The sequence below is a fragment of the Alosa pseudoharengus genome, unplaced genomic scaffold (assembly GCF_046254945.1).
Source record: "Alosa pseudoharengus isolate Yale_2024_CS ecotype anadromous, Long Island Sound unplaced genomic scaffold, YU_APseudo_1.1 YU_APseudo_1.1_scf_5, whole genome shotgun sequence".
NCBI classification, from domain to species: Eukaryota; Metazoa; Chordata; class Actinopteri; order Clupeiformes; family Clupeidae; genus Alosa; species Alosa pseudoharengus.
In genome coordinates, this window is record NW_027468837.1 from 27,321,257 (window position 1) to 27,335,968 (window position 14,712).

At 41.5% G+C, this 14,712-nt stretch overlaps 1 protein-coding gene across 1 annotated transcript; it reads right to left on the reverse strand.

Moving 5' to 3' along the window:
• Positions 1-4,598: 4,598 nt before the first annotated feature.
• On the reverse strand, positions 4,599-13,851 carry LOC143104139 (cyclin-L2-like). The gene is made up of 10 exons (XM_076268092.1): positions 13,534-13,851; positions 13,121-13,195; positions 12,718-12,827; positions 7,281-7,401; positions 6,863-6,927; positions 6,634-6,733; positions 6,098-6,353; positions 5,632-5,722; positions 5,341-5,406; positions 4,599-4,988 (listed from the first exon to the last, which is right to left on the reverse strand). Exons 1-10 carry the CDS (start codon positions 13,774-13,776, stop codon positions 4,730-4,732), a joined length of 1,386 nt encoding a protein of 461 aa, XP_076124207.1. The 5' UTR covers positions 13,777-13,851; the 3' UTR covers positions 4,599-4,729.
• Positions 13,852-14,712: the final 861 nt, after the last annotated feature.

Sequence of the window (14,712 nt, forward strand, 5' to 3'; positions counted from 1 at the left end):
ATATTTTCTGAAAGCATATACCCTCCGGAGGAAGTATAACACCATTTAAGACATTTCCCATCTTCCTCTATGCCATGCACAATACATTGCCCTCTATTCTGTAAAGGGGAATCTAGTGTAAAGTGGATACATTTTGGCCTATACTGTCCAGGGAAAACAAATTAAACACCATAAACTATATATTTTCTATAAGCATATACCCTTCTAGATGATATATAATACCAGTTAAGACATGTATTATCTTCCTCCATGCCTTGGACAATTTGTTTGTCAAATGTTGCAATTAGTTTTGGGTCACTATATACATTAGCAATACATAATTACATTATGTCCTGTTTGCCCATGTTAACAAACAATTTCAAAAAACGTATAATACATTTTTTGTCTTGATGTAAGTAATCAACTCAGTAATTTTCATGGTGATATGTGAAGGTTAATTTTTTCCCCCTATTTGCGTGAGAAAAATACTGTATAGGCGCATGAATAGGGTATATTTAGGTCTTTTTCTAAACTTTCCCCTATTGGGATTCTTCGGGGCTTTTTTTCCCTTACTCAGGACATATTGAGGATACAAAATCAGTTAAGTTTGCTTGTGTTGCAATTTGTTCAACCCTTTCTCCTAAAATGACTGGACTATGAGTGCTAAGAAACTCTGATGACAGCGTCAAGCATGAAACAACAAACAACAAACGGTCACTGTCTAGGACCACCGAGCTGATAATCAGCAGGGTCGCCCATCACAAATTCGGACTGTCTTGTTCTTCCAGTGCTCTCCAGACTGCCAGTGAATTCTCCGGGTTGGTCAGTTATAAAGAACTTTGTTGGTGTTGCATCGGTTGTGAAGACACAGCTGTGCGCAGTTTTCACGCGGGTCATCTTTGCCCATGGACATTTTCAGCCGGTTGGAAATTGGACTAATTTTATTTTTAATTTGTATTTATTTTATTTATTCATTTGTTTGTTGTATGTCTTGGTGTCGCGGGTACGCTGGCGACTACGCCGCTCCGTCCAGCATCTTTTGTGTTTATTTCTTAAATGTAGCCTATGTCTGGGTGTCACGGGTACGCTGGCGACTACGCCGCTCCGTCCGGCATCTATTAGGCGAGTTCGACTTCGGCTGAGTCTGACTTGTAGTGATGGCAGTCTGACACTGAAGCTTCGATACGTGCTTCAAACCAGTAACTACAATTCCATTTGAACCACTGCTCCGAAGCTTGCTTTGCTACGGAAAAATCACGTGACATATGACGTCCGAAGCAGAAACTGCTTCATTCTCTGAATGAATCACCTGAGTGGTTCGCAGCGCCACCGCCTCGCGAACCAATCGTGCGGCCACTGCAACTGGCACGGCCTCGTTTATAGTCTGAATGGTAGCGCGCTCAAAGCATAAACACTTTAGGCTAATGCACAACATTGCTTTTGGTTCATAGCCTCTACTGTGACAAGCATAGTTTGTTCATATCGATTTGTTTTTATTACAATGTAAGAGATACGTGGGAAAACTTTATTCTGATGGCTCCTGATCAATCTTTATTTGTATAAATAATGATATGCCATTCTTATTCATGTGCACTACGTATGTGTGGGGGTGGGGTGGTTAGGTGCGTGCACTTGATTTATTTCACTAGTAAAGCTTCCTGTCCACTATCTAGCAATAGATGCAGTCTTGGCTTTTCACCAGGAGAGGTCGCTGTTACTGAAGCTTCGAGTAATGAACCCATTTTTGAATTGTTCAAAGTGGTTCAGTGCTTCACCAAAGCTTCATTTGCCCATCACTACTGACTTGGTCTGGCTTTCTACGTAAACGTGATCTTCAGAGGCTAGCCGGGAGGAGCTACAACAGAGGGCAGCTCATCCCGGACAGGCAGGCTACAGTCTGCCTGACGTGACTCGCGGGAGATATCGCGGAATTTTGTTTGCAATAAACACAGCAGAACTTTCATTCCTCAGCCTTTCAGCCTCAAAAGACTATTTTGAAAACATGAAAGTTTTAAATGTGCAAAAACAATAACAGCAGGGCTGTTGAGCTCTATACTCGCAAGATACATTTGGATGGCGACCCATCTTTAATGTTGCATAGCCTATCTCTAAATTTGATCCAAGGTGTTTCTGAAAATACATGAATCTTTTACAGTAGCTCTATAATTTTGAACAATCTGTTTTAGAGCTTAATAGTCCTGACCTATGAAAACAGTTGTGTTGATGGGGACTGTTGTGGATATGTTGTCCATTTTCAATCTATCTATCAAACCATCTATTCAATCATGTCTGGTCTATTATTAGGCCTACCTCTTTTCAATCCATTATTATTAGATATTTATTTTGTAAAGAAATAGGCCTACATCTATCCCTCATGTTATGCCAACATCTTTAATTCACCTGAATATAGGCTGCAGTAGATAGAGGATTACCGTAAAACTCCAAATAATAGCCCAGGCTTTTATTTTCCCAAATCGCCAAACTGCACCGGCTAGTATTAGAGACAGGCGTCTATATGAGACAGGCCTTTAATTCCCTTTACACAAAACTTTTCCTCTGCAAAGATGGAAAATATTATCGAATTAATTATTTCAAACACACTGAATGTCTACCTATATGACTAGAAGAGCAGCTCCAATGTTAAGTCCCATAGACCTATTTAAAAAAAAATACTGTGAAGCCAAATCAGCGATCTTATCCACCAAAAATATTTTTCAGTGTCTATACAGTAATAATCTTCTAACTGTGAAAATGTCAGACCCTATTTTGCCTTATTTTAAAAAATCGAAATTGCTCCTTTTGTTTCATAAACGAACTACAAAAAAGCCACGTGACTTTACCCTTCAACGTTACTCAAGGTAGCATGGTTTGTTTATTAGCCTGGTTAGCATTGCCACTTAACACTTACTGCCAGCTCTTCATGTGAGTAGAAGCACAACACCAGTTATCCGGACATTAAGGTTATCACCACGCGGTTTACATCACCTTCCGTTATTACAAAAATATGTAAGCCAGTTAAGCAAATTGCCGTATTGATCAGTTAAGAGATTAAGCAGCCAAACCTGTGACGTCACATGCAACTGTAGTTTGTTATCACCATGTTACGACGAAAACTCAAAACAATTCAACTGATCCTAAAAATAAGGTATGACCACTTGAAGCAATAGAGGTGACCCCAGTGCCTAACATATGGAAGGCATTAAATTAAGATCCCAATGTGCACCGAGATATATTTTTTCTAAAAAAAAATCCCATCCCCTCCGCTAAACTCTAGGAACGCAACCACTAGATGGCGATGAGATTCCTTTCCCTCCCTATGTTAAGGTCGAAAAACTCTGTCACTTTAGCTGATGAGCTCTCACCCCTCGCTGCCGTTCGATGCTTTGCTGAACATTGTGTAGCCTACCTGTAGGTCGTTGGCACCTTATTTGCGACCGACGCGTAAGTGCCTGCTTTGCAGGTCCGGCACTCAGCTTCATGTTGATATCGACCTAGACAAAAACATGGAAATTTACGTTTTAATTCGTCCGTGAACTTACACTAAACAAGGAAGTTTGCGCTAATGAGGTGACTGACTGACCAAATGTTTGAGATTACTATCGACCAATGACGGTAGCTAAGGTCAGGCTCAACACCCTACACTTTCCACTCAATGCAAAGCGAACTGTAGGGGGAGGCCGTGACTAGTATGTGAACGAAAGACATAGATATATCCATGAATGAAAGAGAGAATGCAAATTCGCTGTAAACATGTTTGAGGCTAGAATAACAAAATCCCAGACGACCTTGAAATTCCGCCCGGACACATTTTTAGGTTTCAAAAAGAGGACATGTCCGGGCAAAAGAGGACGTCTGGTCACCCTATAGTTGGGAGTCCGTTTTGCAGTCTTCTTAGAAACTACAATCTGACTACATTTTCGAGTCCTTCCGCCGAGTCACATCCGGATTTCTTCGGTCCGGGACCAGAAAGTTGCATATTCGGTTTTTCCGCGGAGAAGCACTAGGGGAGACGAAGCACCCACCAAACGACCCAAAAAGTGTTGTAGAACCATCAGAACGACTCTCAACCTGCATAATTAAGGTTATTTTTGCTAAAATTGTTGCATAGGGCTTCTTTAAATGCACTATACAAATAAATCTGACTTGACTTGACTATTATAGGTTACTTCATTCTTGATGTCTAAACTAAATCCTAACATCATTTAAAATATATGTAAATTCAGTTGTTGACAGTCTTTTCTTTCTGATTTAGCACTGAACCTATAGGTAAGCAGTATTACACAGCTGTCTCGAAGGCACACAGGACAGTAATTAATAACAGCATGGTGATGTCAAAGAGTGCACCGTTGGCAGCTACCGCTGTTCATTAAATCTGTCTCAGCCCTGGGGGAGGTTGTGGAGAGGCGACCACAATTTTTGGGCTCACTTTTCCAACACAGATGAAGTGTTTTTAAAAGTCAGATTTATCGCTACACATCTTTTCATTTAGATTTTTTTCTCTCATTTTTGTTGATTTGATTTAAACTTGAGGAATCATTGAGAGCTTAGCCCTCATTTACAATGATGTGGAGTAGACACACACCACACACACACAAAGATACTTATGGACCAAGAAAACATAAAATATGACAACTTTTTATTACAAAAACTGTTTATGAAAGTCACAGCTTTTTGTCTAAAGTTTTAAAAAATTACAACTTGATTTTTGGTCCATAATACATCTTGGAATGTGGTCCTCTGATCTGAAGGGTCATCTTCTGTGTGACGAACGAACTTCCTTCCTGGGTCCTTCTCTCTCCCCTCTTTCTCTCTCTCTTCGGTGATTCCTCTGTCGGTCTCTCTCTCTGTCCTTCTCTCTTTCCCTCTCCCTACTCTTCTCCCTACTGCGGTCTTTATCTCTGTCTCTATCCCTCCACCGGTCCTTCTCTCTATCCCTTTCTCTGTGAGAGACTTTTTTGTGACGCACTGGAGAGAGTGAGTGATGGGGGGAGGCAACACTGCGACTGCGCCTGTGGAGAAGAGAGGGACCGAAAGCAGGGCTGCTTGATTATGGCAAAAATCTTTTTTTTCACCATTCACCATTATGTTGTCCAATATTGAGATCACGATTATTAAACACGATTACTCTGTGATTTTGGAACTCATCCACTTTCAAAACTTGAAACTGAACGTAGCAAAATCATCATTTTGTTTTCATAATCATTAGAAGTCATAATCACAATTGATTATTTCGATAAATCGCACAGCCCTAATCAAAAGACAGAGTAAGAAATGCTTAAGGGAGTGCTTTGGAAGAAGAGGGAATAGACACTAGTGCTTATAATTAAGATATACTCCTGCAGAGACAATTCCTTGCCATACCTGCGTCTCGGGGGAGAAATGCTTTTGGTTTCTCTTCTCTCTTCACTGCGACTAAGTCGCTCTTGCCTACAATTTAACAAAAAAATATTTATGTATGTAATGTAATAACAATATGTAACTAAATTCAATTTAATGTTGAATTTGTAGACAAATATATCAATCTACACTGCAAGGTATCCACAACTGGCTAGTGTGAAATTAATTTCTCAGATTTTAGGTCCAACCTCTATAATACTTTTCACAGGGAGACCAAGTCACACCAATGCACAGGCAAATATTGGGAGTACTTACTCATCTCCGTTGGCTAGTTTCCGACAGGCATTTTTCAGGGCCACTTGGTTGAGAGAAGTCTCGTGATTGGGCCGACCATCAGCAGGGGAAGCTGTGAGGAGGTAATGCAAAGAAGGCAAAAACAAACACTCAACCAACATTGTAACAATCACTTCAAATTTACAACAAAGATTTTAATTAATTTTAAGATTTAATTGAAATTCACTGTCCATGAGCAGACATGCAAAGCGTGCAAAGCCTATATAAGTTGAGGTGCATGACAGTGTACACTACATTGTCTAACCACCACAAAAATCATTATGCTTGTATACAAAACCTGGAGTAGAACGCAAAGGTGTATTCTTGTTCAAGCAGTCCAGGGATATTCCAACTCATGGAACGTCTCTCGGCCGATCAGAAACAAATAAATAGTTCCATAGAACCCAATTGTTGTATAACAGTAATCAGGCAACCTCCGCACCCTCACCGGCTTTGGAGGCAGGGGAGAAGCTACTGAATGGCTCCAAGTTGGGGGTGGCAGCAGCAGACATCGCCATGCTGGGCTTCCCCTTGCTGCTGAGGGCATCAAGGGCCTGACGCGTCTCCTCTACCTGTTTCAGGAGGGTGGACAGAGGGACACTCGGGAGGGTGTACAGGTGCAGAATCCTTCCACAGATATCCCGCAAGTCCTCCTCCCTCGCCCCAAATAAAAGGAACCATGGGGGCTCATCTGGTAGAGGGATCTGACCAAGAGTTTAAACAGACACAAACAAAGTAAATACAAGCAAACAGAAAACAACATACTAACTATAAACTGGCACAACTAACCGTTAGCAAACAATCACATGGTAGCTTTAACCGACTATGACAATTACCAGCAGGAGGTTTTAAAGAAGGAAATCTGCTCAATGTGCAAGTAGGGGCACTTGTCACCAATTACTTGTGGAAGGCACAAACTTTCTCAGAAACTGAGTGCATTTTCATGCTTTTGCCTAGCAGGAAAAATGGTAAGAGCTGGGAGACCTGTAGGCATCTGGTGGACAGGTAGATGCAGGCACAGGCCACAGTCTCTGCTCTGAACCTCAGAAACACGTCTGTCCTCAAACTGTCATTCATGTAGTTCCTGCAAAGAGATGGGAGGCAAATGAGGAGAGCAGTCGGAGATTTATTTATTACCTTCTTGAAATGTAATGCTCATTTTGAGCACGGAACACAGCAGAACTGAGGAGGAGGAGGAGGCGCAAGCACTTACCACGCCATCTGAACTAGTTCTGAATTCTTTTCACATTCTAAAACTTGCAGGTACATCACAATGATCTAAAAACAAAAAGACTAACTGTTACTAATGGCTTTCACGAGAACAGAAAGTAGTGATTTGTTTAAATGAAAAAAGGAAAATAACAAAAAAGTAAATCAAACCACAAACCATAACAATATCCCTCATATCAAATTCTAATTGAGCTTTTTCAAAGTACTAGCAGCTTTTGCACTGAATTCAGAGACATGCTTTGTTCAATGGACTACCTTAAAACAACAATTTCATAAATCCTCTCATATAGCTTTTATCAAAATAAGTTGGAGTATTTAAACCAATATAGCCAGACAGGGCCACATCTGCATACGCGTATATTAGTGCGTGTATGTGTATGGTGTGTGTGACCAGGACTTGCCTTGTGTGGGTGTTTGACATGCACACAGAAGCCCAGCTCCTTCAGTAGTCTCCTCTCCGCTTTGATCACCTGACTCTTCATGTTGATGTAACTGCCATCCAAGGGCATGGGGTAGTACCCTCTACTGGAGAGGGGATTTGGAAATCATTAACAATTACACATATACGTTAATGGACACTTTTTAAAGTATATTTGAATTTATTTTTTATATTTTGGCCTTTTTATGCCTTTAATGTGATAGGATTGTTGAGAACGACAGGAAGCGAGTTGGAGAGAGAGACGGGGTGAGATCCGGAAAGGACCACGGGGCTGGAATCGGTGTACGGTGCAGGTGCCCCAGCCAGTTGAGTCACGGCTGGGGCCTTAATGGACACTTTTAACCTGTGCAACTTGCAGCATAATGCACACAAACATTTTTTTCCCAGCAGTCTGTGTTCTCCACGGGCATGATATTGGTGCTGTTAGCACATTGGTCCATCACTTGAGATAGAGCTGACTGAAAAGTTGTGGGCTCAATTCCTGACTGCGACTGTTGTGCCCTTGAGCAAAGCAGGGCAACTGGGGAGACATGCTCTTGTAATACTTAACGTAGGTAAGTCGCTTTAAGCATCATCAAGCAGGATAAGCATCAGCCAAATGGATAAGTAAGTAAGTAACTAATTTAAATGTCCTGCTGAGTGTTCTCCATGGACACAAGGTATGCAACTCTACCAAGGACGTGAATGTGGTTAGTGATACTTCATGCAAAATGGGCCAGTTAGTTCTGGACTAAAAGAGAACTTGAGTGAAGATCACTTTTGCGAAAAGCCAGCCCAATAAGATCAGCTTAAGGCGATCCTTCATTAATGAATGAATTCATTCGTTCATTCATTCATTCATGTCACAAAGCATAGGATGTGATGTGTCTGACATCACACAGCTCACAAACATGCCAGGCATTGGTGAGCACAAAGAGAGAAAGTGAGCGGAGCGAAAACATGAAATATAGTGATGAGTGCAGTACTACAGCTGTCTCTGTAAACCCACAGCTTGAACCGAACTCATCTGATATCATCAGGTGATTAAAAGTACTTGATAAATTAGTAGAGATGCACCGATATGGAATTTTAGGGCCGATAACGATAACCGATATTTATTGGTTTGTTGTGGCCGATACCGATACGATAACCGATAATATTACTCTTGAAAAAAAATTGTGAAAAGTGATTTGGGGAAAGCATTTAATAAGCATAATTTTATTGCAGTAATTTTACCTACCACCAAATGATGGACATAACTCATAATAGTCCTCAATAGTACGGCAGTCAACAACATAACAGTAGCCTAGCCCTACAGTATGTGTGGCTCCTAGTGAACCTGACGTCAGTGAATTGCGAGTGAGTGGCTAGAGAGTTTGAATCGTTTTAGGACTAAACGCTCATAAACGGCTCAGCTTGGAATAAGCTACAGTATAGCGACCAAATCAGAGTTTGTGAGGGAAACTTAGGTTTAGTTTCAACTGCGGGTAACTGAATAAAGCTGCAACTCCTCAGACTGTATCTTCTGTCCGTCTACTCTGTTGCGTACAACCTGCTGCAGCAGAAATGAAAGGCGTTAGCCCCGAAGGTTTTAATAACTTATTATGATGACCTGTCTGGAACTGAAGCACGAATGGTTAGCATATTTCTAGGTAATAATACAAAACCCAAGCTAAAGTAATGCAAATATAATACTAAAACACAACTTAGAACTAGGCCTACTTATGTACTCGTCCCACTAACGAGTTTGTTTATTTGTTTCCCCGACCAGCGCGGTAAAGTGCAAACACACCAGCACAAGACGGCTCTAGATGGGGCTGAGCTCCGCTCTGTTAAGGTTAAATGGCGGATCATTCATGAGAGGATTTTGAGATGCACAGATTCCCAAATGAACGCATATCCACAGATTTTGTTAGAGTGGTGAAATACATTCACACCGCTGACATTATATTGAGGAAAAAGTATGGCCAACCAAGCTCAAGTAGCAGTGTTGTAGTACTCGAGTCCGAGACTCGAACTCGAGTCCGAGTCATAAGCTAAATTTAGAGACTCTTGACTTGGACTTAAGCACTGAATGACTCGAACTTGGACTCGGACTCGTGCATTCGCACTCGCGGTGACTCGTCGAGGACTCGACTTTTTTTTGTAATACATCATAAGGCTATAATTGTAGTATGTCATTAGGCTACAATTTGCTACATGATTTTAATATCTAAATTATTCGTAATACTAATTTTAGTTCAAGGGAATGTTAGGCTACTGCTTCGTGTCGTACATCGCAAGTCACATCATGTTCACATGCAAAGCAAACTAACGTTAACTTTAACACCAAAATGCCTGGAGATATGGCCGCCGCTATTTCAATGTAGTAGGTTATTGCATATTAGTTCTCATACATGACAAAACATTACCTAAGATTACACTTAGCCTAGGCTAAACAACACACACTGCTGCTGGATAGCTGATCATCGTGACTTGGTGAACAGTGTTTTCCCTGACTGACGCGAGTGAACTGGATTACTGTTACTGTTCAAACGAGCGATTTGATAGCCTAATCCACTGCACGAAAAAAAAGGAAATAGCAACGTGTTCTATTTCTAACAGGTGAATATATCGTAGCAAATAGTAGCCCATGGCGATGGCAGCTTAAAAAAACATTTATTTCACTCATCTCGCTGAAATGAACGTAGAATGTGGCCTGTTGCGCAAATAAATTAATTAGGCAGATGATCTACATCTCCGTTAACCGAAAGCTAGTTTTCATCTCTATTGTTGACGTGAAATATGTCTCCATAGTGTCAGTAAAGTGATAACATAATTATGCAGTTGCCGGTAGCCAGTGTTCACCAAGACGGTAGAGGTGGGTCGGTCGCGAACGAACTAGTTCCTTTGAACGGGTCTTTAAAATGAACGACCTGAACTGGTTCGCCTTTCCAGTTCTTGTTCGTTCTTTCGTTCGTCGCTGAATCACACTGACCTAGTGCTGCTGTGAATGCCTATGGCCCAGCTTCCTAAAGCGAGAGCCAAACCAATCGTATGCTGTTGTCTGTATTGTTTCTAAAACGTTCTCATCGAATTAGCCAATGAGGGGCGTGAAAGCATAGCAACCGTTTCCATGAAAAAAAACAAATGGGCTAGTGAGACTAGTGGGAGAGCATACGATAAAAAAATAACGATAATGGTTTACATTAACAACTCCATTTTGCATTTCAATATTGGCATTTACATTTAAATATCTGTCTAATGGTAAATGCATGCTGTCTTTGTATTTTCTGTGTCATGCCAGGTTAATAAATGTCTCTTCAATCTGTCTCGTTCATTCGTTCGTTCGTTCTCACGCCAAGACCCCCCACCTGTTTCACTTCGGTCTGTCGTTCTCGTTAAGTCAGTCACTCGTTCTTGGCAGAGTGAAGCAGAAGAAGCAGATTGATTATGGCTCTGTAGCCTAGGCTAAATGGGGACTTGAAACCTTTTCATCAATATAATCTTTCTGCCAAGCCTTTAAACAGGTTTGTCGGCATAGCCTACTGGGTCTTTGTTCCTTTATGAATGAACACATTTTTAAAAAAGAAATGAGCTGATCTAGCCGTAGTCTACTCTATTTACCTTCAATATGTCAATGTAATGTCAAGGTGAATGAACACATTAGCTACTGCTGTTTTGTCTAAAAGTACACATAATCATTAAGTTGCAGCTATATTTGCCGCTACAATTACAGTGTTGTGTTGACCGTTTTCACAAACGAGGAGCTGAGAACCTGCATTCCATGATTCACTGCTGAACTACGTTGTAGGCTACCGGAAATGCGAATGAACGAAAGAACGAACGATTCAGAACGAATCATCTTGGCGAACTGAACGACGCGAACTGTGTCATGAGAACGAACGACAAAATCCAACTCTACAAGACGGGCCTTGCTCTGTTTCTGTCCCTCCCAAACTGCGCTAAAATTGTGTAGGCTATTTTAACAGCGAGAATTTAAAAAAATGGCCCTTTTATGATCCACACTACCTCTTACAAAATAGGCCTACTCCAACGTCCATCTAGCTCTTGTGAAGTATGAACTTCTACAACACTGCCTATACAATTGTCAGCAGTCAGTAACAGCATAATGTGACTTAATGGCCTGTGTGATTGGGATGTGGATTGCTCATTTATTATGAGTAGGCCTATAGGCTATGGTATGGTATGGTATTCTCTCCGATATAATAAATACAACACATTGGGTTTGGCAAGAAATTTGGCAATACTACTTTCACACAAGTGATGGCACCCCTGCTTGGAGACAGAAGATTGTCCGTTTTGCTTTTAAGGATTTCATCTGCAATGGAAAAAAATGGAACGACATGTAGGCTATGCTTACTTTAGTGCTGGACTTGGACTCGACTTGATCAATAGGGACTCGACTCGGACTCGACGTGGATCAATAGTGACTCGACACTGACTTGACTCGGATGAGTAGTGGACTCGACTCGGAATTTTTTTTTAATGACTTGGACTTGAACACTGGGGACGAACCTGGACTCGGACTCGAGGCATAGTGACTTGACTACAACACTGTCAAGTAGGCTAGCTCAGTGTAGCCAGCTGGACCTTACATAGGCCTAAATTAGGACTTTAAAAAATATCGGCCAGAATTCTGTTATCGGACCGATAATAATATTTTCATTTTTTCACTTATCGGCTAATAATATATCGGCCGCCGATATATTGTGCATCCTATAAATTAGGTCATGTTTTAAGATGATCAAGCGTAGGCAGAGGCTCGAAGCTTGAGGCTCGAGGCTCACGTGTCCCATCAAATACGAGTACAATCATTTGGATGCACCATTTCAGGCACATTTTCTTAGGCTATTCCATTAGGAACTCTTAGCTATTTTTAGCATTATTCATTTTAAGCCAAAAGGTGAAGCAAGATGACAATCTTGTGAGGGATATGCACTTCATTTAGATATGACACAACATCCATCAACTACTTTTCACATTATTTTGATGCAATGAACAAATTTGAAGGCCAATTTAGTGATCAACTCACTGCGTTTTGCAATCAATACTAAGGACAACAGTATTCAAATGTCATCTTTTCCATCCACGTCATCTTTACCTCCCATCTTACTCTGACATGTACAGACTAGTCACCATCAACTGAATGAATGAATGAATGAATGAAAGAGACTTTATATAGATAATGTCAATGTTGCTCAGATTTAACAGGTCACTCCATCAGACCACTGTTGATCCTGGTAACCGCAGATAAAATCGAGTCGGAAAAAGGAATGATGTCATGCAATCAAGTGTGCACATGAAAGAGTACCCAGGTGTGTGTGTGTGTGTGTGTGTGTGTGAGCATCCATGCTCTTGAAAGACAATGCATGCTTGCTTGCTCATTTGTGTGTACCTGCATAAGCATGCTTACTCACTTGCCTCCTCTACTCTCTTTCAGGAAGTGGAACACATTCAGCACATCACGGACCCTCCTTGGCTCTTCTTCAATCTTCGAGGCCAGGTGCACACACGCCATGGCAACAGTCTAAGAGCAGTGAGGTGAAGGTAGTATGCGAGGAAGCAAATGGTTACTGGAAACACAATTTATAGGTTTATACATTTATATATCTGATTAGGACAGGTGAAATTAAATAATCCAGAATAATAATGTGGAATCATGACAAGAATGAAGCAAAGTTGCATATGTAGGCCAGGCATGGAAGCTATAGATTCACAGAGCATGATGATGAAATGAAAATTACACCACACCCTTTGCCTTTCCTCAAAGGACTAGGCTCACTTAGACCAAAGTTGCAAAGATGAATGTTTACAGATTACCTCTGCACAGTGCCGTACAAATGACTTGCAGTAGTAAAACCTCTGGAATAGTATCTGCCCAGTGGCCATGGCAACCTGCAGAGTTCAATGTGAGATCACAGCACATGAATCGCTTTGGTCTGTCAAAGATGGTCCATTTACGACGATAGACACAATTATAACTGCAAAAGTGCTCAAATTATATCATATGCAATGGAAAGCCGTCAAATGGCTCTCTAAACAGAATAGGCTATGAAAGGGCCAGCAAAAAAGGCACGTGCACACATCACAACTTGCCTGGGCTACAGAATAATGTAGCAATAGCAAGAAGTGTAACACCTTATAAAGCCGATTTAGCTATGTTATTTCATACAGTTGCACATCAGGGCATGGTTTAAATATTTGATAAAGACTTAAGAGCCATCATTGCCAACCTGTGGAAGTCGAAGTAGTATCCCTGCGGCCTGTATCCTTTCGCAGCCACTGATTCGTAACTGCTCCTCCGTCTCCCCCGACAGCCCGTGCTCAGCCGACGGGGTTCGACTTAATTGCTCCGCTGGTAAAAGACAATTCTCTAGTGTGAGCATTACTCCGGAATACAATTTGTCCTTAATTAGTAACCCCTCCCCGGGCAGCCTCATATCTCCCGCCGCCATTGTGTGCTCAAGGGAGGGCATCAGGCGCAAGGAGAGACCGAGGCTCAGGGGCAGGAACTCTAGCGAAGGCACAACAAGCTTAGCAAAACCTGTAACTTCCTGGTGGCCTCTGATTGGTCGGATTCAGATGTGGACTGGACAAACTTCACCACAAAAATAAAAACAGAAGATGTAGGCTAGGCCTAGCCTAGCCCTAGACCGACAATTCACAGTTTTCTTGATCCACTTGATCTTCACCTAGGACTGCAGAAGTCATGCTTACAAATGTAGACTTTTTCCTTTGGTTTCACACGTTTCGTACACACTTTTTTACATAGCTCTCATAGAAAGACTTAAAACTTTATTGGATTATTTTAAAATCGAAGTTGAGTTAAACATGCAAAGACAGTGACCGTTTAATCAGTTTAAATGCACATAATTAACATTACATATAGGCTAGATTGGCCTACAAAACGGCCTAAGTGCATGCAGGGATGGATTACTGCACGGGCCTACCGGGTCCAGGCCCAGGGGCCCAAGGGGTCAGGGGGCCCTAAAGCCCAAGCCTTTGCATGGAATCATTGCCTCAATATCAACAAATCAGGATTTAGGCTATGAATCTGATTGAATTTAGTATTGGCAATCCCCAAAATGCAGCAGAATACAGTATACAACAATTAGTGGGGGGCCCTTAATACATCTGGGCCCAGGGGCCCAAAAGTTCATAATCCGCCCATGAGTGCATGCACGTGTTATTCAAACACACAGCTAGGTTAGGCCTACATCTATTTTATGCAATCTAATTCTTTTGAGAAAAGAACGGGGCATGTTTAGCTATCATGACCGAATTCCTGCCAGTGTTTAATCAGATGATGCAAATTGTCCTCAGAATTAGTGTGTGTCAGCATCCCTCGACAGGGTTTAACAGGCCTTTCTGTCTCATGAAAGGCCAGAGCTAACCAACTTGATAAATGGATT